Consider the following 27,738-nt stretch of genomic DNA (forward strand, 5'->3'; position numbering starts at 1 on the left):
CAAGCTTCTGCTTGCAAATTTAACGTTACCATTATTTCTCCGTGGGATTCCCTGGAGGGTGAGGGCGAGTAGCTGAAGACGCCTTTCCCCAGCCACCGTTAAAACAAAGGGCTGGTGGTTGAAAAGAAAGATGCACACTTTACAATAAAAAAGTAGAAACTGATTTGATTTCCTTTTTTTTGTTTTGTTTTTTACGAATATAAAGTTTCTTGTAAATATGTACAGTCCTTTGAGCTATTCTATAGCAGGAAGCATTTCACAAACAAGACACAAGATATACACTCTCAGGACTCGACAAGCCGAGCTTTCAGGTCACGAGGGACTTTTTTTTCCATGAGATGCAAAGACCTTAAAAACCTTTCAGAACACCCAGACCCAGAGGCAGAAGTCTCAACATGTTTCCTGACAAACCATCTGATATAAAATAGCCCGGATATACAACAGACCAGACCCTGTAATCCACAAGACCCTCCAGAAGGGCACTGATTGAAGCAGAAGAGATTTTAGGTGCCTCTCCAGTAGGGCAGCACCAGCTGGCAAAAGGAGTAAGCAGGAGAGGCAGAGTGGGATATTTTTGCTCTTGCCAGCTTGGAGTGAAACGCAGCAGCTAAAGCAAATCGAATGGCCGAAAGCCTAAAACTTGGAAACTTGTCTGCCTCGGTGGCTCAGCAACACCCGAACGTGAGAAGCTATAGAGGGGATTGCAGCTGGGAGGCAAAAAGTGATGGAGAGATGTTTGGAAGAGTTCGCCAAAGCTGTTTTAAATTTGCCTTTATCCCCACTGCCGGGAAGGGGTGGTCCGTTGCTGTACCAGGAATGGGCAGCCTGCGGCTCCTCCAGAATGGGAGCCAAGTGGGGACCTGACGGAGGCAGGAGCAAATGGCACGGTGAGAGCACCTGCTCCCCAAAAGTTGCTCTGCCTGCCTTTGACCGCCAGGTGAAGCCATCAACCCATTCCCACTGACTGTGGGCCTCCAGATGTTGGGCTATGTCTCCCACCGGCCCCGGCCAGTGGTTATTATGGGCCCAATGCCAACAGGAGGGTCAAAGGTTCCCGGTTCCCTGACCTACCCAAAAAAACTACAAACCACACTATGGCTTGTTTTGTTCCCCCCCCCCCCACTTCTTTGGTAGCATCTGAGCGCTGGTTGCACCGCTGCGGCAAGGAGGGCCTTTCCTTTAGCTTAGCCTTTATCCAGTAGATAGTGGTACGTTTGTGGACAGGATCCTGCCTAGTGCTGGCTGGGGATGGGAATGTCGTCGTGCCTCGCTAAGTTCTGTTGCCGTGGAATCGAAGAACTTTTAAAGCTCATTCTCCTTCAGTGCCAGTTTCCCCAGTAAACAATGATGGTTATTGTTGCAGCATAATCTATAAAGGCTTCAGTTTAAGTTAACACGGGAGGTACAAGATACAATATCTAGCAAACGCAACTGAAAAGGAGACTGCAGCCAGGAGGATGGTGGTGTATAGGAAGCATGCAGGGAGCTGCCATGCAGAAAACCTGGGTAAGAGAGAGGGAGGTTTTACACCTCCGTACTGCTTTAGTGCAGAAGGACAGAGAGTGAGAAAAGTGGATCATCACGACCACTTATTCTGTGTTATCACGGGATATTTGGGGAGAGCTAAAACAGGACGTTCCCTTCCCTGTAACCCGGCTGACGGCAGAGCTGCACTTAACGGGTTTTTTTTTTTTCTCTTTGGGAATCCTAAATTCCAAAAGGTTTTGGAAGGAGCGGATGGACTAAATTGATCAGGCTTTCTCTAAAAGCTCTACAGCAGAAGCTAATGATGCTGGGTGTGGAGACACGAATCGCTGTGGCCTTTTGCCGGTTAAAGGGCTTTCCCAGAATCCCAGCATCCTTCCCAAATGCTGATATAAGCCCACCTTTCAAGACTTAGGTGAGATTCCCCATCCCATCTGACTTCCGTTGATGGGGGTGGGGGCGGGGGCGGGCTGGTAAAAGGCTAAAAGCGAAGTATAAAAAGTCCATGAACTGCTTGAAAGAGCAACGGTAGTAACAAAGTGCTCAAAAAGAGGGAAGGGGAAAGGAGAGAGAGGGGAAGAGCAAAACCGAACTGCAGGAAGCTGCAGGAAAAGAAACTGAGATGCAAACGATCCTTGCGAGCAACTTCGAGTCCTGGTGGATCGGATCCTGTTGCCAGAGCAATTGTTTTGGGCCCAGTGCTGTCGGCTGGGTGGGTACCTGGGCAGCTAAGTTAAGAAGTGCATCTACTCAGTACATTTCCTTGGCTCTTCCTGCAGTTCAAGGGGAGGCTTGTGTAGCTTATACTGACGATTGGTCCCAGACCTGTTGCAGAAAGGAAGAAAATGACATGAAGTTCAGCAGGTGCACTTGGCGTCACGAGTTCCTAGAATTGTTTACAGCAGCGCTGGGCTGAGATTCTCTAGCGCATACTGCTTAGTAGTAAATAGAGGCTACTGCCTTGTGGTCTTCAGATGAAGGGTGGTATAGAAGCAACGTTTTCCAATAGTGCCTTTCCCCAATATCCACCATTTGGGGCCCTACAATCAACAGGGAGGCCTTCTTGGTGGTGGCTCCCAATTTGTGGAATGCCCTCTCTAGTGAGGTGCATTGGCCTCCCTCATTACTAACTTTTGGAGGGAGCTTTAAAACATTCCTGTTTAGCCAGGTATTTGATAGCTGAATTACCTGTCCCTGGCAACCTTGACATTATTAGGTTTGAGAGTAAGTGACTTACTTTTAGAACTTTTAATTGTATTGTTTTAGTATTGCTAGGTTAGCCGCCCTGGGCTCCTTTGGAAGAAGAGTGGCATATAAATTTAATAAGCGATGAATCGGGATCATTCCTATATTTTTTTCTAGTATGAAGGGCAGAATTGCTCACTGGGAATTGCTACAATCTGAAGCTATCCCACACAATCGCACAGCAAATTAAGAGATTTCTGCTTATACATGAAGCGGCATACAAGTTAATTAAATAGATGGCAGAGCTGGGGTTTTCAAATTGTAGTCCATAGTAGGATGGTGGCCCGCAAGCTCCTTTCAAGTGGTTCATAGAAAGTTTGCAGAACAAATCAATAATAAGTCCTCTACTTTAGCTCCCCCCCCCCCTGATGACAATATCAAGGCAGTTTTGACCAGGGGTAGATTCTCCAACAAGGAAATAAGGCCCTGCCATAGAGCCCATGATTTTCGTAATATGGTTCTGGGGAGGTCAACTAAATTTACCCCTGAAAAATTAACCAGTGATCTGGCCTAGTGCCCGTGATGTTTCTTAATATGGCACTAATTTCAACAATGATGCCTGTGCTGAAGGATAAGTTCAGTTTACTTCATATTTAAAATCCAGAAGCAAAACTTGGGTGTGCCCCTCCAAATTGTTACCAACCTAAATCAGTATCAGAATGGTCCAATTTTGTCAGCTGCGAATTCCTGGTTTACACTGGATACATTTTGTCAGATAGCCTACAAGGGCGGGTTTCCCTGGCTGCAGTTCAGCTAATGCACACACACTGTTTGGACTGATTTCATTTCACAGCGGCGTGCTCGTAAGGGTTTTGTGTGAGTGACACACTTCCCTTTGCAGAATAACAAGATAATAAATGTTCAGTAATCTTTCGAGCCCCGCTGCAGCGCGCCCAGCAATTCTCAAGCGGTCCACGAGAAAAGAAATAGAAGAGAAGAGTTTGGATTTGATATCCTGCTTTATCACTACCCGAAGGAGTCTCAAAGCGGCTAACATTCTCCTTTCCCTTCCTCCCCCACAACAGACACTCTGTGAGGCGAGTGAGGCTGAGAGACTTCAAAGAAGTGTGACTAGCCCAAGGTCACCCAGCAGCTGCATGTGGAGGAGCGGAGACGCGAACTCGGTTCCCCGGATTACAAGTCTACCGCTCTTAACCACTACACCACACTGGCTCTCTCTGTAACAACTGCTGTAAAAGAGAGATTGCTACAGAGGAGAATCGGCTGGAATCATCAAGGGGCACTAGGCTTTTCCCTCTGCCTGGGATCCTTTTAAGGAGGAGCGGCTGCTTGAGTATTTACTCTGGCTCTCTCTTAACATTTTTGTGGGGAATGTTCATAGCCCTATTTTCAGGAACAGGAATGTATTTGTGTTTTTACAAAAATACTTTTAAAACATTAAGGTTTTGTTTTGGATTTCTATCGTTTGCATTTGCATGTTTATTTGGGGGGGGGTGCTTTTTGGCTAATAAAAGGCAGCATATAAATAAACTGTTAAGGTACGATAAATGGTGCAGGACAGTCCAGCTTACCTTGTTGACTTGGGAGAGGGGAGTCCTTGCTCCCCCCACCTGCATCCGTCCCCTGCTGCTCTCCTCAAACAGCCTCCCGGGAGACCTTTCCCTGCGGGTGCTCAGGACCCTGCCAGGAGATTTCTCCCTCTCTAGCGGGCGCCCAGGAGACTTGTCCCTACGCATCTCCGTCCTTCCCTCTCGATAGCGATGGGGTGTGCTTGGCTCCCGAGGGTGGCTCGGACCTTCCGGAGGCCCAGGGCTTGACGCTACCCGCTTGGTTATGTGCTCGTTATATGTCGGGGGGCCTCTCTTGTTCGGACTGCTGTCATTCAAAAACAATGGACGTGGACAGCTGAGTGACAATAAAAACCTTAACGTTACATTTTTATTTACAACAGCAAAACTCCCCACTGTGCCTTTTCCCCTTGCTCTGCGAGGCCGTGCTTTTGGGACGAACGCAAGTGTGCCGCTGCGTCTGTAACGAAGCAGGGGTGGCAGACTGAAAAGGGGAAAATATTTCTCTGTTGTGGCCGCCGAGACCACATAACACCGGTCTTGAAAGATCTACATTGGCTCCCAGTACGTTTCCGAGCACAATTCAAAGTGTTGGTGCTGACCTTTAAAGCCCTAAATGGCCTCGGTCCAGTATACCTGAAGGAGCGTCTCCACCTCCATCGTTCTGCCCGGACACGGAGGTCCAGCACCGAGGGCCTTCTGGCGGTTCCCTCGTTGCGAGAAGCCAAGTTGCAGGGAACTAGGCAGAGGGCCTTCTCGGTGGTGGCGCCCGCCCTGTGGAACGCCCTCCCAACAGATGTCAAAGAGGAAAACAACTACCAGACTTTTAGAAGACATCTGAAGGCAGCCCTGTTCAGGGAGGCTTTTAATGTTTAATAGATCATTGTGTTTTATTTTTCTGTTGGAAGCCGCCCAGAGTGGCTGGGGAAACCCAGCCAGATGGGCGGGGTATAAATAATAAATTATTATTATTATTATTATTATTATTATTATTATTATTATTATTATTATTATTTAACATGTGGCAGAAACCCTGCACTGCTGTGTAACCAGCCCCTAACATGTAACATTTGGATCCAATCTAGTTCTGCCTCTGGGTTGCCATCCCTCTATCAGCCACCAATCTTCCATTGATAGCCAGCTAGCCATTGATAGCCAGCTCCTCCATGAATTTATCTAATCTGCTTTTAAGTTCATCTACGTTGGGAGTGACCAACGCCTCCTGATGGCCACACACACTACTGCTCCCCCCCCTTAAAAACCAACAAAAACTCCTTTACATAGCCTGGTCTCCTTTTCACCTTTCACTATCTGGATTTGTACTTTGCTCTCATTGTCTCAGCTTTCTCTTTTTCCTACACCTCTCTCTTGAGATAACGCAGCCCATCCTCTGCATTCCACTGAAACAGGCATCACTTAACTAAATAAAAAGCCTTGTTCCCAGATCTAAAAATCTTCTCTCTTCCATCACCATTCTTATCCTCTCGGCCACCTTTGATGCAGATGCTTGCGAGCATGCTCTTCAGGGTCAACACCTTCCACATCTTTGGATCTCTGTAAAACCCTGATGGTTTCATTTGAGCCCAGCTGAATGCAGCCCGCTTCAGTGTTTTCCCTGGAGGTCTTCCTCCGTTCCAGAGGACTCTGCCATGATCTCACAGCTATCTAAACACAGGGTGATCTTCATCAGGTCTCATGAACTTCCAGGCTTACGTTTATGCTGAAGGTATTCAGACCTCTCCCTCTTTCCTTCTGCTAGTCCTTCAGTGGCTCATCACTGCCCACAATATGCCCAAATCTGGACAGCTCCTCTTTCCCCTTCATCCTCCCCCTTGTCATTGGGTGCAGAGAGTAGCTGATAGCACCACTACCTACCCAACTGAGTGAGGTAAGGCATGCTCAGCTTCATCTTCTATTTCCCCCTCCTTTTTTGCTCAACCGAGACTTAAGCAACATTGTAAACATCTGTTCCTTCCCCTGCATCTTCTTGGTTAAGACACAGATCCACGTTCTCACCATCACTTAGCCTGGACCACCACTTTCTTTCAGTGGGATCCCCCTTGTTATTACACTTTCTTCTCCTCAACTTGTCCCAAAACTCTGTCTCAAACTACTCAGTTTACCTCTCCCTTTGGGGAATGGGCATAGCTGAGCAGTGGAGACTGTGAAAATGGGATGCTGGACTAGATAGGCCATTGACCTGATCCAGCAGTCTCTTCTTACGTTCTTAATGGGTCTTCGCTGAGCCGAACTTACATTGGCATGAACAACGTATCTTTCTCTAAGGCTTTTCTCAGCACTTGCTTTCCACGCAATCTTTAATCTTCTCCACTTTTCTTCTCCAGTCAACCTGATATCTAAGTAGGTGAAACTGCACCTGGCTCATCATGTTCATCTACTGCCACCATGCTTTCCCCATCCTTCCAAAATTAGACGGCACCTTGGGGCAGGGGGGGGGGTCTCCCTTTCCCCCCTCTCCTATAAATGTAAAGCTGTAATATTACTTCTTACCTGCGCGTAGTAGAGGGGACTCGGTGGAGTTCGTTGTTTGATTCCTTCACTAAATTCCCCTTGCAGCAAATAACTCTCAGCTTGTCCTGGTAGGAAGAGGCCAGGTAAATTGCTCCTGATGAAATCGCTGGACCCAGGTAGCGAGGGCTCGGAATATCCAAGTGGGCTCGTGCTGGAGTGCTGGGAAGAGAGGGAAGAGTGCTGTCAGGGATTGCTCTAGCAGTGAGCATTCCCTGACAATCGCAGAAGAGAGGCACCCTGGCTCAGGCAGCATCCTAGAGCCCTTACTGCAACCTCAGACAGGATATCAGGGGGAGGGATCAGGGGAAGTGTCCAGCGGGGAGATGCCTCGCCCCTTTAAGTTCATGCCTGACTTAAGACATTCCAAGGTGCGCAGGCGCAAAGGGAGGAGGGCAGGAATCCCATGCTTACTATGCTGGGGGAGGAGCAGACGCCAGGCATTGGGAGAATCTTCGTCAGACTGATCGAACATGCATTCTTGATACTGAATCACATTGTAAATATCAGGCCAAATAAAAGCCTTAAAGACAGAATGGCTGTGGTACTAGTTTCTCAGAAGTAGTCAAACAAGGACCGTGACAAGCGCCTTTAAAATTGGCTCTTAAATCTTGCTTTGGCCAGTTTGGCCTCCACAGTTGTAGAAGGGCAAGCAGCGAGGTGGCATATTTACTTACCCGAGGGAGGCTCGTGCTTGGATCTCAATCACTTCGAGAGAGTTGAAGTGCGTCACAAACAGGTAAGGCTCCCTGTAGGCTACAGCGAGAACAGTGCCAGGAACAAAGATGTATAAAGTAGTCAGGGAACTCACAAGAAAACATCCCAAGAGCCTGGGCCAATGGCCCATCTTGTCCAATACCCTGTTCTCAACCATGTGCCCCAATGGGACGCCAGCAAGCAGGACCTGAGCATAACAGTGCTCTCCCCACTACTGGCATTCAGAGGTATACTGTGTCCAGTGGAGGTAGAATATAGCCATTGTGTCTGATAGCCACTGATAAGCTTGTCCTCCGTGAACTTGTCCAATTACCTCTTAAGAAGTGCATGTCTTGCCCACCTACAGGCCTACTTCTGAAAATGTTTTAGATAGTTGTTCTTAACCATTTTCACCGATTTCTTTTACAATCAAGCGGCATATAAATTTTACGAAATAAATAAAAACCATGCCAGATTTTTGAGTTTTTCTTTTGTAAAAGAACATCTCTATTTTAGCCAGGGATGTGGGAACCTGTGACCTTCCATATCCAGCTAGATTCCCAGCTCCCAACATCCTGGGCCACTGGCCATGTTGGCTCAAGGCCATCACCACCAGGAAAGGCCACAGGTTCTCCCTCCTTCTCTGCTGAAGGTCCTTCTACAAAAGGAAAGACAAATGCCCCCCCTCGCTATTTCTACAACCCTCGGCACCTCCGAACACTGGAAAAAGATGGGTGCACAAATAATCACATGACAACGAAAATCACACGAATGCTTACCGAATGCTAAAGGCAGACGACTCCATTTCAGGTCATCTGAGCGACTGCGCCTTCCATAGGAGTCTACAAAGACGCCAAACTCTGCAGGGGGACGGGATGACACACACACACACCCAACAATCACCACCATTCCATTTCAAGCTATTATTCTTAAGAGAAATGAAATGTGAGTTTGCCAGGATTCCAGAGCTCCACGAAGCAGTAATTGCAGTTGTTGGATGTGGGAGCAATTTCCCTTTGAAAAACCCAGAGCATGCGCTGAACATGCAGTTTGATCTTTGGAACTAAGCTGGCCTGAGAGTTGCCAGTACCTGAATCGCCCTGGAAAGCTCCAGGTGTGCTGCTCTGAGCTCCTTGGGAGAAATGGGCAGAGGCTGAGCGACACACGGAACTAGACTTACCATGAAAGCAAAGCAGATACTCCTCCCTCTGCCCTGTAGGGTTCACCTGGATGATATTGATTGGAAAACTGTTGGTGGATGATGCAAACACAGCGGAAGCTAAAGTATGGTCATTCTTGTCCAGGAATTCTAGAAGGCACAAGAGAATTAGATCAGCGCCTATTTCATTTTAAACAAAGGTCATGTCTCAGTGCTAGAGCATCTACTATACATGCAGAAGGTCCCAGAATCAACCCCCAGCTTTGCCAAGTAAGGCTGGGTCAGACTCCTGCCTAAAACCCAGGAAGAGCCATTCCAAAGTCAGTGTAGACCAGGCACCCCCAAACTTCGGCCCTCCAGATGTTTTGGACTACAATTCCCATCATCCCTGATCACTGGTCCTGTTAGCTAGGGATCATGGGAGTTGTAGGCCAAAACATCTGGAGGGCCGCAGTTTGGGGATGCCTGGTGTAGACCATGGGTAGGCAAACTAAGGCCCGGGGGGCTGGATCCGGCCCAATCGCTTTCTAAATCTGGCCCGCGGGCGGTCCGGGAATCAGTGTGTTTTTACATGAGTAGAATGTGTCCTTTTATTTAAAATGCATCTCTGTCTGGGTTATTTGTGGGGAATAGGAATTCGTTCATCCCCCTCCCCCCCAAAAAATATAGTATGGCCCCCACAAGGTCTGAGGGACAGTGGACCGGCCCCTTGCTGAAAAGGTTTGCTGACCCCTGGTGTAGACAGTGCTGAGCTAGATAGACCAATGGTCTGATTTTGTTTAAGGAAGATTTCCTACACTCCTATGGCTGAGGCAGGGCAGGCATGAAGGCGACAGCCCACCCCTGCCACACATCCTGCTGAGGACTTAAAGCACTAGCTCTTCAAAGCACGGTTAGGAAGTGATGCCTACCCTCAAGGGTATACTGCTTCATCTCAATTTCGTAGAACTTATTTGTTCCAATGATGATGCTGTAACTGGTGAAATGAATGCAGCTGCAGGGCTCCGAGGTTTCAATCTCCTGCAAGGACGGAAACAAAAGCGCGGACATACAAGCCTCGGTTAGCCTACTTGGATTATACAGCACCCTGACCGGAGCAGAGAAAGGTAGTTAGGATTAAGAAGATCCTAGGAATCTGCCCGGCTGCAGTCACAAAATCCAAGGTAAGTCTGGAGTTTCTGGGCTTGGGAATGTGACAACGTGACAACTGCATTGGCTTAAGGCTTGTTCAGTCTCACTTTGAGGAGAGTGGTAGAGGATTCTGGGTAACACTGGTGGGCAAGGGATTTAAATCCTTGCTCTGGAGGAACAAATAATAATGCCCATCGGCATCCTTCCAACTTGTTGGCTTTAGTCTCTTTCTTGAATTATGGGGTCCAGAACGGACCTCAGCATTCAAGGTAAAGAATTATAAACCGAGTTGCTGCATTTAGCCCCTTGCAACTAGACTACCAACTGATGAATTGCTAGTAAGCATCTGTGGGATTCTTGGAGCACAGATTAAATATCAAACAGGGCTGTGTATCCTATTCTACACTGACAGGCCAGTATAGGATCACCACTACGTATTTTTGCATCAGTCTGATTCTGTGTGGCAACGTGTAATGCCCAGGGGAATAACTTACACTGAATATTTATGATGAAGACCAGGCATCCCCAAACTACAGCCCTCCAGATGTTTTGGCCTATAACTGCCATGATCCCTAGCTAACAGGACCAGTGGTTGGGGAAGATGGGAATTGTAGTCCAAAACATCTGGAGGGCCGAAGTTTGGGGGTGCCTGATGAAGACTCTATATGGTTGCAGCTTGGTCAGTGCAAAGGCAAAAATGGGTGGAAGGCAGGTTTAGTTGTAACTGTTAGGATTTCATAGTAGATTCTGTTCCACCTTAAACAGGAACAGGCTTGGAAGAGGATGTTGAATGTGTCACATGATGTATACTTCCGTTTGTTGTGCTATTGTAATGTTAGTTCTCTTGCTTTTGCTTTGCTGATGAAGACAGACACGTTTTGTCTATCTTCCGAGATGCTTTAGAATAAACGCTTGTAAATATGCAAGGACTTCTCTCTGAGTCTTCTTTCTTGCTGCTGCTGCTGCCAAACCACGCTGATCGCTGGAATGGACTCTGCAGATAACGTGTCCAGACTCCAAGGAGCCTGGATCGTGTTACAGTTGGCTACCGGAGGGAGAAGACACCCGGCAGATGCATACCGGGGGGGGGGGGCTTGGTGGCCCAGGTCTTCTGAGTGTATGCTAACAGTAACTAATGGAAGAGTGGCCAGGCTATTCACCATGTCAGGGTTGGGACCAACTGTTGCCAGGCAAAAGGGGACTGCATTGCAATTACAAACTTTACCTTCCTGATGCAGAACTTGCTGAGGCTCTCATTATAGCGCAGGACCACCACTTTGTTGGGCATCGCTGCACAGATGCACAGCCCATTCTCGATCTGCATGTGAAAGATAACAAATAGTGCTATTTTGTTGCACACAACCTTGAAATCTAATATGACTCAGGGTGACATACAAATGTCTTAAACAAATAGTGGATGCATGATCTTGAGATGGGGCCTAACAACCCTTTTGATCATCATAGCCTGCGTTCCAGGGTTCACTGTATTAAGAGGCAAATGCAGAGCTTGGGGGTCCTACCTTGCCAGCAGCAAAAAGATGACATCCTTTCACAGCCTCAAAAACATTTGGAGAGACATCAGGCTGGGCTGGCAGGTGGGACTGGGCCAGAGATTGCTTAACTTTCTTCACGTCAACGAGACACAGTGCCCTCTCATCCCCTGAGGAAAGAGACAAAGGAGCAGAAAAACATTTCTAGCTAAGCCAAAGGAGCAAAATAACAGAAGTAAAAGCTTCACGCTGCCCACACACCTAAATGGCATCATATCACAAAGAGCTGGTTTCTAGAAATATTTTGTGTCTAAACAGCACTGGAACTTGTTCCGTTCACTGAAACTGAGTTAAGTCCTACTTCCCAAATCAGAAGGATCATCAAAGAAAGCTTAATAAACTTTTATCAACTTCTGTTTATTAACTTAATGGAGGAGGGGCCAGAGCTCAACAGCAGAGCACTTGCTCTGCATGTAGAAAGTTATCAGGTACAATCTCTGGTCGGACTGAGAATATTCCCTGCCTGAACACCTGGAGTGTTGCTGCCAGCCAGTGTAGACAATACTGAGAATACTAAGCTCTGTGTAAGGCAACTCCCCATTTTCCTAAATTTGATGGTGCAAAGTATAGTTGAAGATGGTTGCATACAAAATAAACCATCCAAAATCATGGAAAGGTGTTTTTCAAAACAAGGACAAAATTGCCGATGCAATTCTATATGACTAAATGCAAACAAAACAAAAACAAGGGGGCAAGGAGAGAGTTACCAACACACACACACACACACACACACACACACACGCGTCCTGAGAGTGCAGAAACGCCACACGGAATGCCGCATTGGCCACAAAATCTGCCATCATGTAAATTAAGGTTTTTTCCCCTCTTTTCCTAAAAGCAAGTTTTTAGCTATTATGGTTGGGTAAGGTGTGCCTGCAATGCCCACTGGAGTTTCAGGAGCCTGATGAGGAAGGCTGACGAGGAAACATTCAAATTGACACATAGAGCTCCATTATAGCGGAATACATAGCTTCCCGAACTCTACCTGCTATCATGAGCAGTTTCTCCAGATCCTTGATGAGGTGCACTTGGAAGACGGCACCAATTCCCGGGACATGTGTTAAAGAGTTCTTCAGCACATTCAGGGCATAAAGGCCTTCCTCAGCACCCACTAGGACCACCTACAAAAGGGGTTTATGAACAGTCAACACGCAGAGAGAGAAAGGCTACAGGGATGCTATTAAAAACCACCACACCACCACCAAAGGAAGAAATCCCAGAAGGTCCAAAACTAAACAGGTTCCTTGTTCAGTTTGCTTATTCCCCAGCATGGCAAAGCAAGAGTTGGCAGAATCCCCCATTACCTGGTCACTGAAGGGCAGTGTGCAGTTGATATCCAAACGGTCCTCCCCCTCCAGCTTCAGGAGAGAATTTCCAAGGAGCTTCTGTGAATGAGAGAAAAGAAGAACTAGCATGGTGCACAGCAATGATACAATGGAAACTTCTTAAACCCAACTAAAAAGCTATATTTGCCAAAGACGTCGCCGGAAGCAGGCTAAGGCTAAGGGTGGCCAAGTCTGAAAGACCACAGTGGCACAATCCTTTCCATCTAACCTTTTGCCATGGGGTGGACACGTGCCAGTAATCCTGCGTGGCTACTAACAATAACAACAACCGTAATAATAAACAATACTTTCCCACCTTCTTCACAGAAGCACATGAGAGAAGAGCCCTCGGGTACAGATCTTACCTGTGACAGCAGATCTTCACTCCACAAAGATGGCTAGATTGGTCTCAGCTAGGGCCAGGGCCTTTTCAGTATTGGCCTCGACTTGGTGGAACGCTCTCTCACGGGAGACCAGGGCCCTGCGGGATTTGACATCTTTCCGCAGGGCCTGCAAGACGGAGCTGTTCCGCCTACCTTTGGGCTAGACTGAGTCTGACCACTATGTTTTTCCTCCCTTACGGTTTTGATTTGGGCCATTTTAAAATGAGGCTGCTTTTTTTAAAAAAATTAAATCTAAATTGTATTTTAATCCGCATTTTAATCAATTGCTTTTCTTTCTTTTACGTTTTATTGTAATTTTATTGATGTCAGCCGCCCTGAGCCCAGTTCTCACTGGGGAGGGCGGGGTATAAATAAAAAAGTATTATTATTATTATTATTATTATTATTATTATTATTATTATTATTATTATTATGGAACACAAGCACACACCTTCTTGCTAGCCCCACAAAGCAAGTTGCATGCAAGAGTAGATGCCAGGGTTCCTTTTGCTAAGAATGTAAGGAGAGCCTGCTGGATCAGACCAGTGGCTCATCTGGTCCAGAACCCTGAAAGTGGCCAGTCTGATGCCTATGAGAAACCTACAAAAACAACGCTCTCTCCTCCTGCAGTTTCCATAAACTGCTATTCAGAAGCAGGCTTTCTTTGACAGTGGACAGTACTCCATGCTCCTCAAGGGACACATACAGTGGTGCCTCGCTAGACGAAATTAATTCGTTCCACGGGTCTTTTCTTATAGCGAAAAATTTGTCTAGCGAATCCCATAGGAATGCATTGAATTTTTTTTTGCCCATAGGAACGCATTAATGGAATTTCAATGCATTCCTATAGGAAACCGCGATTCGCTAGACGAATGTTTCATAAAACGCATTCGTCTAGCGAGGTAACCTCTGCTCAAAAAATCCTTTCGTTAAGCGAAAATTTCGTTAAGCAGGGCATTCGTTAAGCGAGGCACCACTGTATACGCAGCCTCCAATCATACGTCCAGTACCTCTTTGTCCCTCCTCCCATGGATCACATGGCTCTCTGGTTCTTTCCTTCTCCCGCACCCTTAGCAAACTTAAATGTTTGCATTTCGAGAAGGAAAGAAAATATCTTCCTGAATGGCAGAAAGGCCACCAAATCAGAACTCCAGCTGCAAACCAAAACGGCATGTTTCTCCAGGGCTAGATTAAAAGATGCATGCCCAAAACGTGGCGAATATGCTTCCACAGCAGGCTCACCTTTGAAATTGTGTGTGTCTGGATGCATCTGCAAAACCCAAGCCACACCTTTAAAAATATATTTACATTATGATTGCTTGATAAAAGGCCCAGAGTGTTGTCATTAGATTTATTTTGTGCTTTAGGCCCTTAGTCAGAAATGTGATGCAAATGGTGAGTACCTAGGTTAGGTTACGCTGGGTGGTGATGGCTGTAAATTGATGGGAAACAGGAATTGCCTAAATGCAAATAATATTCTGTTCTGGTTATTAAAACATCTTGAAGCAATAAGGGGGGGGAACAGGCTGGTTTTAAAAAATATGATTGGAAGTTTGCGGAAAGGGTAGGCGTGGGTTAAAAAGTTATAATCATGTGTTTATAGGCTGGATTGCATGGAAAAGTCCGACACTGGCATGAATTATGGAATTTGCTGAGATTTCTGGGTATTCTGGGTCCAGGGGAAGGGGGGGGGGAGAATGAAGTATTAAAAGGGAATTTCATTTCTGGTAAAAATTTAAGTTGGGGAATTATTAATTAGAATTGTATGTATATTAAAATTGAGTTATTAGATAAAATTTAAAGATGATAATTAGAAAGGAAATCCTATTAGATCTTAAAATAATTGGTACGTTGTGAAAACTGCTTTGTAAGGAAATGAAATGAGGAACCAATGAGGGGAGATCCGGGGGAGTCCAAATGAATTGATGAGGATATAAGATTATTAGATATTTTTATTTTTTCTTTGTTGTTGTTTTTCTTTTATATATTGTTTTTTTATTTTTGCTTGTTTGTTTTCTTTGTTTTTCCTGTGCCCATTATTCTTCTTTTTGCTTTTTGTATTTTGCATTCTATGTATAAAATCAATAAAGATTATTTAAAAAAATAAAACATCTTGAGTTAAGTTTTAACAAAATCAGATAGTGCCTGTCCAAGAGCTTATTTATCATCCAACATAATTTGTTAGGATGCAGGAAGGGTGGATATTTACTTACTGAGCAAATGTGATAGAATTCTCCTTGTCTATTTTTTTTCCCTTAGAGGACTATGTTAAAAAGGCTAGAAATATCCCTCTTTTTTAAAATGAAAGAGGATCACCCCCCCTCCAACCCTCAATGTTTTTACTTACAGCATCAGCCTCAGCCTTTTCCCTGGAAACTCTTCCTCCAGCAACTATGGATTCCAGCGCATTGACCCAGCGTTGCTTATCAGGAAAAGTGGGTGTGAGTAAGTAGAGAGTCCGGCCAGGCCAGCACGTGGTATGAGGATGAGATTCCAGCTTCAATATATATGGCACATCTGTTACCAAAAATCAAAGAGGTTTAGGAAATGGGGTGGGTGGATAAAGACCTAGAGGTCAAAAACAGCTTAAGGTGGAATCATAGAATAGAATCATAGAATCATAGAGTTGGAAGAGACCACAAGGGCCATCCAGTCCAACCCCCTTGCCGAGCAGGAAACACCATCAAAGCATTCTTGACATGCCTGTCAAGCCTCTGCTTAAAGACCTCCAAAGAAGGAGACTCCACCACACTCCTTGGTAGCAAATTCCACTGCTGAACAGCTCTTACAGTTAGGAAGTTCTTCCTAATGTTTAGGAGGAATCTTCTTTCTTGTAGCTTGAATCCATTGCTCCGTGTCCACTTCTCTGGAGCAGCAGAAAACAACCTCTCACCCTCCTCTATATGACATCCTTTAATATATTTGAACATGGCTATCATATCACCCCTTCACCTTCTCTTCTCCAGGCTAAACATACCCAGCTCCCTAAGCTGTTCCTCATAAGGCATTGTTTCCAGGCCTTTGACCATTTTGGTTGCCCTCTTCTGGACACCTTCTTGAACTGTGGTGCCCAGAACTGGACATAGTGGCGCTATTACTTCCCTTGATCTAGATGCTACACTCCTATTGATGCAGCCCACAATTGCATTGGCTTTTTTAGCTGCTGCATCACACTGTTGACTCATGTCAAGTTTGTGGTCTACCAAGACTCCTAGATCCTTTTCACATGTACTGCTCTCAAGCCAGGTGTCTCCCATCCTGTATTTGTGCCTTTCATTTTTTTGCATTTCTCCTTGTTAAAATTCATCTTGTTTGCTTTGGCCCAGTAGTCTAATCTGTTAAGGTCATTTTGAGGTGTGATCCTGTCCTCTGGGGTATTAGCCACCCCTCCCAATTTGGTGTCATCTGCAAACTTGCTCAGGATGGAAAAGAAGTTTAAAGTATCTTGAGAAAAATGCAATCAGGAATGATGAGCCTCAGAAATCAAGGTCACAGACATAATAATAATAATAATTTATTTATATACCGCCCATCTGGCTGGGTTTCCCCAACCACTCTGGGCAGCTCCCAACAGAATATTAAAAACACGATGAAACAGCAAACATTAAAACATTAAAAACCCAGCCACATGGGTCCCCCCCCCCTTCAAGGTATCTTGAGAAAAATGCAATCAGGAACGATGAGCCTCAGAAATCAAGGTAAATTGAAATAACGAATAGGACCACACCGTTATTTTCTTTTAAAAAGATACCTGAAAAAGCCAGAGTTCTACCACAGCCAGCTGATGTGTTAACACAGGCATGTCAAACATGCGGCCCTCCAGATGTTTTGGACTACAATTCCCATCTTCCCCAACCACTGGTCCTGCTAGCTAGGGATCATGGGAGTTGTAGGCCAAAACATCTGGAGGGCCGCAAGTTTGACATGCCTGTGTTAACACATCAGATGAAACACAATTGACCTCACCTGTCTTAGCAGTGTTTAGGAGCTCAGTTGCGCCCACAGCTCCATGGACGGTCACATCTCCGTCTGGAGGACACAGCTCAAACTCCTCCGAAGGCCTCTGCCCTGCTTTGGCAAAGATATAAGTGGGAGGACAAGAGTATGACGGGAGAATGGAAACTTGTACGACAAAGAAATCAGAGAGAAAAACGAGTGTCGGGGGGAGAAGGCACTTCACACATTAAATTTCACGTCATTCTTGAGGGCTGGAACAAATTTAAGGTAAAAGGCCCCTCCAGACATACTTTTGATTGCACATTCACAATGATTTGTGCGCAAAATGCTATCAGTTATACACAATTCCACTTTCAATACCGTTGGTTTTTTTTGGGGGGGGGTGTCATCATACTGCTTCATTTCTAGCTAATGCACACCCCGTGACTTCGTGCTAAAATCAGCATCATTTTTGTCCCACTTTCATTGCACTATAGGCCCTCTGGACAGCAATAACAGGGTAGCCTTGGGGAAGAATTGTGGAATGGACTAAAGCGGAACCAATCTGCCGCTTAGGAACTCTTTGCCGTCTCAACAGCATGTTGCCAACTAAACCCACAATAAAGCACCAGCCTGGAGGGGCACTAAGACAACTAGAGCAGAAGTTTTCAAATTGCGCTTTGTTCCTAAGGGGCGGGGAGGCTCTGGGGTACCTCGGGGGGGGGGGGAAGAGAAGATCAGTAATGGCAGAGAAGCACCCCTGAAAGATAACGTACCTGTCACTACTGATCTTCTGATCAATGGCTCAGTCACAGAGAATGTTGGGGGCATGGTCAGTTTGTGTGGCGCAACAGCAATCAGCGCCCCATATGTGCGGCAAATGCAGCCAATCGTAGGGATTATACTGGAGGCGCACAGGGGCAGCTCCTTGGCGGTCAGATGCAGAAAGGGTTCTCCAAGTGCGAGGCGTTACAAAGAGTGATGTCCTAGAGTATTAAGCCAATCTCCCCACTTCCACAAAGTTCAAACGTTTTTAGTTCAGACAAAGTTATGCATTGAGAGGCCATGTCAGAGGAGACGGGGAAAGCGAGTCAGATGTTAAGAGGTTACCTTCTCTTGCTTCTGTGTCATAAACAAGCACTTTAGTTCCTTCCAGAACTATATACTTCCTGTCCCAGCCCTGCTGCCCACGCTTATTATTTCTGAAAACACAGAAAGAGGACAAAACTGCGTTAGAGGCTTGCGCCAAAGGTTCCCGATTAGCGTGGTCAGCCAACCTCCCGTAGGAGTTTTCACCAGCAAACAAAGAGAATCGGCTTCACAGCTACAGTCTACGGAGCGGCTCCTCCTGCGGCGGCAGCACCAGCAGCTCTGGGCAAGCAATTTTAGCGCAGAGACTCACGTTTGTACCTTGGCACCTTCATCCATCCTTCTAGCCGTAAGCTGCTGCTTGGCTCTTTCAGCTGCAGACCTGGAGAGTTCAGTTTGTCCCGGCAGAAGGCTTCGGAGAAATGCGTGGCATATTCGGCAGGCAAGCCACAAGTAGCCGGCAAGCAGGTTGAGCACTTTGGATGGCACATCATCTGACATTCTGGCAGGGGGAGGGTAGAACGGGAAGAGGGGAAAACCTTATAGAAACATTAGGATTTAAGGGCTATCAAATGTAGCACCAAATTAGTTGCTTAGCGGTATATACTTGTTGTGCAAGGTATGCTACTAAAAGTTGTTGCATAACAAGCTTCTGCTAATGTAACTGTAGTGCTGGATTTCTTCATTGCTCAACCTCTAAACTCCACCATCTGCTAGTGCAAAGGCTCTTGCAGGCAATGAATGGTGGATATAGACCTGAACTTAAAAACTTCAGGTAAATGTATTTTAAATCTTCGTTGGAAGCCGCCCAGAGTGGCTGGGGAAGCCCAGCCAGATAGGTGGGGTACAGATAATAATAAATAATAATAATAATAATAATAATAATTATTATTATTATTATTATTATTATTATTATAGGATTTTTCACAAAAATCAGAATTGCTTGGACTCAAGTCTGCACCTACCCAGTATCATCACATGTTCTGGTTCACACTTCTTGGCTTTAGGTACATCCATTCTTCCCTTTCTGGTGCCCTATCCAAGCTGCTTTATTATTTATACCCCGCCCATCCGGCTGTGTTTCCCCAGCCACTCTGGGCGGCTTCCAACAGAAAAATAAAACACAATAATCTATTAAACATTAAAAGCCTCCCTGAACAGGGCTGCCTTCAGATGTCTTCTAAAAGTCTGGTAGTTGTTTCCCTCTTTGACATCTGTTGGGAGGGCGTTCCACAGGGCAGGCGCCACCACCGAGAAGGCCCTCTGCCTAGTTTCCTGCAACTTGGCTTCTCGCAACGAGGGAACCGCCAGAAGGCCCTCGGTGCTGGACCTCAGTGTCCGGGCAGAATGATGGAGGTGGAGACGCTCCTTCAGGTATACTGGACCGAGGCCATTTAGGGCTTTAAAGGTCAGCACCAACACTTTGAATTGTGCTCGGAAACGTACTGGGAGCCAATGTAGATCTTTCAAGACCGGTGTTATGTGGTCTCGGTGGCCGCTCCTAGTCACCAGTCTAGCTGCCGCATTCTGGATTAGTTGCAGTTTCCGGGTCACCTTCAAAGGTAGCCCCACGTAGAGCGCATTGCAGTAGTCCAAGCGGGAGATAACTAGAGCATGCACCACTCTTGCTAGACAGTCTGCAGGCAGGTAGGGTCTCAGCCTGCGTACCAGATGGAGCTGATAGACAGCTGCCCTGGACACAGAATTGACCTGCACCTCCATGGACAGCTGTGAGTCCAAAATGACTGCCAGTTTATGAAAGTTGACTTGTTACTGACATGACTTTAGATCAGGAGTAGCCAACTTGTAGTCCTTCAGAAGTTGAGGACTACAACTCTCATCATCTCTGATCACCGTCCTTGCCGGCAGGGGCTGATCAGAGATGTACAGTGGTACCTCAGAACTTGAATGTAATCAGTTCCGGAAGACCGTTCGGCTTCCGAAACGTTTGAGTTTTGAGGTGCAGCTTCTGATTGGCCAAAACAGCTAGGTTTTTGCACAGCGGAAGCCACGTTGGATATTCGGGTTCCGAGGAACGTTCGAAAACCGGAGCACTTACTTCTGAGATTTTGGCGTTCGGGAGCCAAAACATTCAAGAACGGAGGCGTTCAAGTTCCGAGGTACCACTGTAGTCCAAAGCCTCTTGAAGGCACCATACTGGCTACTAGAGTCTTAGATTGACATAACATACATCAGCTGCTTGACAGGAAAGCAGAATCCAGGAATCTGGAGTTACTGTGCCTACATAGGCTGTAGAAAGCTTGCCTTGGATCATGTTTAGAAATGGGAAGGCCTGGGAAAAACCTGGGAAAAACAGCCAGGTCCCCCCCCCCCCGTTTTTCCCCAAAGCCCCTTTTTCCTGGAAAAATACAGCTTTGTGGGGAAAAACAGGGGGGAAACTGCCCCCCCATTTTTCCAGTCCCCCCCCCAGGTCTTTCCACCTCTAGTCATGTTGCTTTTTATTATTCTATGAAACAAAAAGGTTTGTAGGTTAAATTTATAAATCACACCTTTCAGGCTCCAGTGAAACAAAAAGACTACTTACTGGAACTAAAAATAATGTTAAAGAACATTAGTAAACATTTGATGACAGCAAAACATACTTGACTGCACTCGGAGAGGTCGCTTTGGTACACGTGGGAGTCAGCTGTTACGAGCTACTGGTCTCTGCAGCCACAGCAGCAGCAAGGCAACAACAAAGCAGCAAGTAACAGCTAAGAGCTTGTTCTGTGGCAGTTGTGAAATGAGTACCTCTGCAGGAGACATGATCAGCTTTGTTCTCCAAGACCAAGCCTGCTTAATAAAGGTCACCAAGGTTTTCCTAAAATGCTTGAAATCCATCCACGTCCCTTTTCCACAAAGCTGAGAACTTTATGGCATTACTGTCGAGCCCTAGGGCCCCATTTTGTAGAGAGAGAGAGAGAGAGGAGAAGCTGTGCATCATTTTCCATTGCCGTTTTATTTTGGCACGATAAGTAGAAAGGGATTGACCAAAGGAATACAGGATGAATACTGCTAATTCATGAAGTCTCTAAAGCAGTTTACGATAATTTGGTGTGTGTGTTTTTTTTTGGGGGGGGGGGGACGACATACTTATTGTGATCTTAGAACAGTAATGAATGAAATTGAGAAAGTGTGAATTTGCAGAAAAGCCAACTCCAAACTCTCCAAACTCTGAGGTAAATTTGGGCTGCAGTCTTTGAAGCCACTCTAGCTAGTGATTAAGAGACGCTGGCTCCAGCTGATGGAAATGAGCCATCACCAGGCATTGGTGTAGCTGTTGTGATGTTATGGAATGTTTACTAACATTTTGCTAAGGAATTCTTTAAAAAATTTTTTTTGTTTTTTAAAAATCTGTCAGCCTACAAGGACAAATAGGGCTATATTGTGAAAACCTTTCTTGAGGCAGAGCTGGCATGAAAGGGAACACAGATAACAAGCTAAATTGGCCAAGAGAACAAAAAATTAGATAATATGGACATAACATTAGGTATTATTACTCTTCCAGTTCGGCCTCGTTGCCACCTTTGTTTCCTTGCCATTCTTACCAAGACATTTAGACGCCTGTCGTCCAAAGTGAACTGTATCCAAGCAAACTGCACATTTAGTTGCTCTCATGTTCAGCCCCACATTGAACCGGTGAGGGATATTGTGATGCATCCGTTCTTTCAGACGCCGATTAAACTCTGGGGGGGGAAGGAGCAAGTAGCAAAGCACAGTTAAAAGCAGCTCGGCAGCTATCAGCACTTCCTTCTCTCTCGGCTGCCTTGGTTGGTACCTAACTAAAAGGTCTTTAGGTAGGACTGCGCAGAGTGGTAAATTTTACAATCCTCCCTAAGGCACTTAATATGCATGTCACCAGCAAGCATATGGCTGGTGGTGGCAGAAGCAGCACACATACAGTGGTACCTCTACTTACGAATTTAATGCGTTCCAAACGCACATTTGTAAGTAGAAAAAAATTGTAAGTCGAATCCCATAGGAATGCATTGGGAGAAAAAATCGTAAGTAGAAAAAATCCTATCTAAACCGCATCCAAGATGGCGGACGGAGCTCCATTCGTAAGTAGAAACATTTGTAAGTAGAGTTATTCGTAAGTAGAGGTACCACTGTACTTGGAACTCAACTGGCCAACACATGTGAAAAGGAGACTTTAGGAATGTAAGAAGATGTGTTTTGCTAGTTCAGACTATTAGCCCAATCCTGTTTGGGAGTGGATTTCTATTGTCACAGGTAAAGGTCCCACCTGTCACCAGCTATCTGATGGCTTGAGCTGGAGGCTTCAGGAATTGAGCTGGGGACCTGCAGCCTGCCCACCCTACCGCTGAGTTAGCTGCCCGTCCCCATTTCACCAAGCACTGCTGTCACAAGTGTGTGAGGCAGAAAAGCAGCCTTTTGATTTCCGTTGAAACAGGCTGCTCCCACCCCTAAGCACAAATAACTGAATGCGGATGCAATTGCTTACTTATTTAAACAGTGGTACCTAATCCCTCGGGCCAATAACGCGAGATGAGCGCCACAACCCCAGGGCCGGTCACGACTGGACCTAATGGCCAGGGGTCCCTTTACCTTTACCTAATCCATTTGTTGTTTTTCAGAGGTTTGGCAGAGAGATCGCGCCAATTCTACAAAAAAAATATAAAATGCACTGTGGAAATAAGTGCTAAATGAATGGGTTTCATGCGGCAACATGGAGTAAGAAAGGATGGTGATTTAAGAGCAGCGAGACTCAAGCAGCGCTGCTGTTAGCACTCAAGATATATACTCGGGTTTTGGCAGGAAAGTTAATACGTGCCAAGTGTTTAGAGCTGAGGCACACCGGAGTTTAAAATCACAGGCCAGCCAGTTAATTTTAACTTTTGCAGATGAAATAACAACTAGCATTTATAGTGCTTGGAGGGTTCAAAGCACGTCACGTAATTATCTCAGCAATCCTGATTATTGTGTAAAGCACAGGAGGCTAACATCATCCGGCCAAAGGGCCACGCTGCCTTTCTGAAAGGCCCTTGGGGGCCTGAATGCTAGAGGGGGGTATGGCCACCCCACACTTATGCACACACCATAGCCCCCTCTCTGCGGGGAGAAAGGATAAAACTCTCCTCCCTCTTGCTCAGCGGATATATCACTGGGCTCTCTGACCGCTTGGTCTTCCAGACAGGAGAGCCACGGAAATCTTTCTTCATTTGCCGGGAACTCCTTTCTATTACCAGAGCACATGGAGAGGGATAATTCCCAATGCCACTGGGGGAGTGGGGCAGATAAATTGCACTGGAGCTAGCAAGCCGCTGGAGAAGGTTTGATGGGCCAGATAAGGCCTGTGGTTCATCACCCATGTTATAAGGTATGCCAGAATTATTCCTATATTTTAAATTGGGGGGGGGGGGTTGATGCTAAGAGACAGGGCTTTTTTAAAAGGCATACATCATATTCACAACCAATAAGAGGTTTAAGCTGTGGGCCTTTCCCTCAGCTCAACAGTACACAATAGCCCTAGACCTGCAAGGCCTCTAGACCGGGCACAACGGTACACCAGCTCTAGACCACATGACTGAATCACACGGACAAGTACACCAACAGACCTGGCAGACAAGCCGTATGAACTTCAGACATCAATAAAAGGGAGACAAGCACCGCAGAAGAAACACGGAGAAGTCACACACACTGGAGAGCTGATAACTTGTGTATACGCTGAATGTCATTTTTTAGGCGGCAAAGGGTTCAAGTCCTAGCGGCTAAACAGATCTGGAAAGCTAAAACAAAATCTTAATGGCATGAGATACTGGAATAGTCACGGGTGGGCATGGAAGACAGCCAAGTAGCTGCAGAAGCAGGTTGTCTGAAAAGGGTTCCTGAAAGCCACGTCACACATTATTGGGGGGGTTTTGCAGGGGGGGGGGGAGAGATGGCTCAGCATTTGAGAAAAGATGGCTCAACAGGAAATTGGCCACCCTAGGCAAAAAAAGGAGGACCCAAGATTTTCAATTAGAATAATCCAAGATAATGCCCGAGGGTGCAAGTAGGAGGAACGGCTCATGAAAGAGACTTGGAAGCTGTAGAACGAGTTCGGACCGGAAGTACAGGATATTAGGATAACCACAGCTGGGTAAGACGGGAAAGCCTCTTATTCAAACTTATCACCAATAATTAGGGAAAAACCTGACAAATTGTTGGAAGTATAAAGTTCAATTTTTCGGAAGAAAAAGGCAGCATTGAAAACTATTAAGACAGATCACTATCAAGAGAACAGGGTGGGTCCTAACATGTATCTCAAGTATCAAAGGCCAGGGTAAAGAGGTGCTACTTCAGCATATTTCTACTAGGAAGAAACCCCTTCTTTATGTTGTCGTTTCTGTTTGAACCAAAATCTTCTGCTTATTATGTATACAGCTCCATCACTGTATGTGGCACTTTGGAATAAAATAAACATCCTGCAAGGAGGCAGGACCAGCCCCAAAGAGCTCAGCATTTCTATATACACTTGAAAGGGAAAGGGAACAGAAGGGTTTAACTCTCTTTCTATGGACAAACTGTGCAATTCTATAGACATTTGCCAAGCATCAAGTCCCTTTGTGTTTAGTGGGAGGTTTGCTCCCTAGCAAGTGTGCTTGTGATTAAAATAAAGAGATCACCCTTACATACAACACTTGTACTTTTAAGCAGCAAAGCACAGAATTTCCCGCCACTCCAGCCTATGCCTGCCATCATCCCAGCTGATTTGTGTTTCCGAATTGACATTTTCACTATTTCTTTATTATGAACTTCATATTGAGCTGCTCTAAAGCCTACCCCAGGCCCTGCTACCGAGTCTCTCTTAATAGGGAAATGCATAAGACCGAGCCTGGCACCTCCTACGTGCAAATAATTTTGCTGTGTGACAAAGCGACGGTGGTCCTTGAAATGGAAAACAAAAACAAAAAGCAACTTTTCATTTTCTCTGGAACTTGTAGTTTGCAGAATGAATCTAATAGCAGCCAATTTATTCCTTTATTTTAAGAAGACTCTACTTGTTCTCTCCCTTTCAACCGATTTCCATTTAAGTTATTTGTTGCTTGGTCAAGCCAGACTTTTAGGTTGAAGAATATTATGAAAAGAATGATTACGAAGGCTTGGGTCATGATAGAAGAGGAAATGATTGGGGCGGGGGGTCATTTTCATTTTCACGGGAATATATATCTATATTTCTCTCTCTCTAATAAGTTTCCAAGCCTCCTGATTCCCTTAAGGTTGCCAAACTCATGGATATGCTTGGTTAGAAGGTGCATAGATGAAAGGAGGGTGTTGAGTTGAATCAAGGGATGGGGACTCTTCCCATACCCACCCCACCCCCTCAAAGCCTTACCCTCTGGTGTGGAAGACTCCTTTCTGCGGCTTGAGGGAGGAGCAAGCAGACTGATGGGCGTGGGCTGGTGTTCTGGTGACCGGACTATGGCAGACATGATGATCTGCTGCCTGGCCGTGGCAGGAGTGGATGGGTGAGGGTGGTCTGTAATTTTCCTATGGGCAGCTACAGATACACATAAATAGTTAGTCAACTCCTCCCCGGCACAAGGAGCAGCCGTGGTTCTAACGCAGCCTTAAGAGTTACAGCCTGCAGCAAAGGTGTTGCTCTATTGGATCCTCAACAGCAAACAGGGGGAAAGGGGGGAGAGGATGGGGGGGAAGAGAAAAAAACATTTCACTGCTACAGAAAACACAAAAACATGAGACAGGCGTTTGGACTAAAAACGGTCCTTCTCTCCAGATGCAACTTTTCAGTAGCCCCCTACCTTCCTCTCGAGCAGATCTGAGTTCAATGCGCGTTTTCTGAAGGGCGTCCTCCAGCTCAGCAGAACGGGCCTTCTCCTTCTCCAGCGCCACCTTCAGCTCATTGTATTGCAGAGGAACCTGTGTGGGTAAACAAGGGTCCTCTTTCCGTCGACTAAACAGGCCCTAGCAACAGAAACACACAGACAGCTCCTAACTCCTAGTAAGTGACGGTTTAAACTAGGGGCAGGGAAACCTAACTAACTGCAGACCAGAGGGTCTGATGGTATTCCTCAGTTCGATAAAGAAAGAGGTTAAGGTGTGGCAGTGGAGAGAACCTGGAGCTCTCTCCCCCACTCAAATGGTTTTCGAGAAGCTTATCTGGGCAATTGCTAACATTTTCCATCCACCTCGACGGAGAATTCTGTGGGTGGCATCCAACGGGCGCTAAAAGCTGAAGTTGCTTAGTGGCATGTCTGTTCCGCTGGTGAAATGTTTTGCACCAGGGGGACATCACTGTGCAAGGGAATGTATAAGCAGGCTGCTAACTTTATTTCACAAGAGATTGAGCAATCTGTTGTGCGGATTTGCGTCAGCGGATGGAGAATGCTGTGTACAGCTCTCCCATCTCCACTGCCGCCTCATCTCTGTCTAAGACAGGCACCCCCAAACTGCGGCCCTCCAGATGTTTTGGCCTACAACTCCCATGATCCCTAGCTAAGAGGACCGGTGGTCAGGGATGATGGGAATTGTAGTCCAAAACATCTGGAGGGCCGAAGTTTGGGGATGCCTGGTCTAAGAGCTTGTTAGTAACAAAGGCGACACCCGGCCGTGATGAACCTGAACAGCCACTCCTGCCCTTATTTGCAAACATTTATTTCCACGGTTTGTTCCCACATTTCAGCATAAAAGCAGGGAAGGCATGCACTTTCCCCAAATTGTTCCAAGTGGGTTCGCTCAGAGAAGAAAGAGCAAAACACTCCACCATCATGTGCCGAAACTGTCTTTACAGCATCCTCTTATAGCTTGGGCATGTTTTTCCTTCAGCTTATGGCTTAATATCAAGACACCGCGGCTAATCATTTAGGCCAGGTTCCAAAGACAGACTTCAGGCACACACAGGGGGCTTGTGCACACCCAGCAGGATTCTGGGGCACACGGAACTAGCTGCAAGTGTTCCTTGGACTCCAGCCTTAGGTTTGTTTTTGAAACACCATGTGTAACAACCACCTGATTCCTCTCACCTTTTTCTTTTTGGCTGGCTGGTCCATCTTTGCTTGCAGAAAGTCAATGAGCTTGGTTTGCTGTGAAATGGTGCCCTCCATTTTCACCTTTTCATGGGAATAGAGAACCTTTGAAGTACAAAAAAAGGATGAAAAGGAAAGATAGAAAAAACCCATATATTGTGACACATGTCCATGTAGACAGCAAAACAATCCCAGTGGAGGATGTGTGAAATCCAGAGCATAAGGCATTGCATTTTCTCACCTGGATATTTTCTAGCTGGTACTCCAGGTCACTCCTCTCAGTCTTCAGAAGATCTGCCCTATCCAAAGCCTCTTGCAGGCCTTGAGTCAGGCGAAATATGTGATTTTTCTGTAGATCCATTTGTTGCTGCAGCTTTGCTTGCTGTTGGTAAGAAGGAGAAATCCAGATTCAGGGGTAGTGAACTTCAGACTGGGGAGGGCAGGTGTCGAATGTGGCCCTCTAGGCCTCTCTATGTGGCCCTCAGAAGTCTCCTCAGTCCACACACCCTCACTGGCTCTGCTTCACACACACACACCCCAAGTGTTTTTGCCTGACTGGCATGTGTCCTTGAACTCCACTAATGCTTCTTGGATGCCTGGATGGAGATGAGAGATGGCTGTGTGTGTGTGTGTGTGTGTAGAAACTAGCCCACTGCATGAAGGTTAAATTTACATTCATTGGCCCACCTAC

At 46.1% G+C, this 27,738-nt stretch overlaps 1 protein-coding gene across 6 annotated transcripts in view; it reads right to left on the reverse strand.

Annotated features, from left to right (window-relative positions):
* Positions 1-1,940: 1,940 nt before the first annotated feature.
* Positions 1,941-27,738, reverse strand: part of CIT (citron rho-interacting serine/threonine kinase) — a 106,730-nt gene continuing 80,932 nt past the window's right edge. For 2 of the 6 annotated variants that reach the window (XM_060269961.1, XM_060269960.1), the window contains exons 29-48: positions 27,289-27,429; positions 27,045-27,152; positions 25,824-25,941; positions 25,397-25,561; positions 21,606-21,743; positions 18,379-18,559; positions 18,079-18,170; positions 16,999-17,103; positions 15,380-15,549; positions 12,629-12,709; positions 12,310-12,445; positions 11,295-11,434; positions 11,000-11,092; positions 9,555-9,663; positions 8,665-8,793; positions 8,264-8,344; positions 7,466-7,544; positions 6,771-6,950; positions 4,263-4,566; positions 1,941-2,310 (exon numbers count right to left, since the gene is read on the reverse strand). In XM_060269961.1, coding sequence (XP_060125944.1) covers positions 2,287-2,310; positions 4,263-4,566; positions 6,771-6,950; positions 7,466-7,544; positions 8,264-8,344; positions 8,665-8,793; positions 9,555-9,663; positions 11,000-11,092; positions 11,295-11,434; positions 12,310-12,445; positions 12,629-12,709; positions 15,380-15,549; positions 16,999-17,103; positions 18,079-18,170; positions 18,379-18,559; positions 21,606-21,743; positions 25,397-25,561; positions 25,824-25,941; positions 27,045-27,152; positions 27,289-27,429 — 2,574 coding nt within the window. In that variant the 3' untranslated portion in view covers positions 1,941-2,286. Of the gene's footprint in view, positions 2,311-4,262; positions 4,597-6,770; positions 6,951-7,465; positions 7,545-8,263; positions 8,345-8,664; positions 8,794-9,554; positions 9,664-10,999; positions 11,093-11,294; positions 11,435-12,309; positions 12,446-12,628; positions 12,710-15,379; positions 15,550-16,998; positions 17,104-18,078; positions 18,171-18,378; positions 18,560-21,605; positions 21,744-25,396; positions 25,562-25,823; positions 25,987-27,044; positions 27,153-27,288; positions 27,430-27,738 lie in introns of all 6 variants that reach the window. The other 4 variants (XM_060269959.1, XM_060269957.1, XM_035099235.2 and 1 more) reach the window with 3 other exon arrangements.

The sequence above is a fragment of the Zootoca vivipara genome, chromosome 17, assembly GCF_963506605.1.
Source record: "Zootoca vivipara chromosome 17, rZooViv1.1, whole genome shotgun sequence".
NCBI lineage: Eukaryota > Metazoa > Chordata > Lepidosauria > Squamata > Lacertidae > Zootoca > Zootoca vivipara.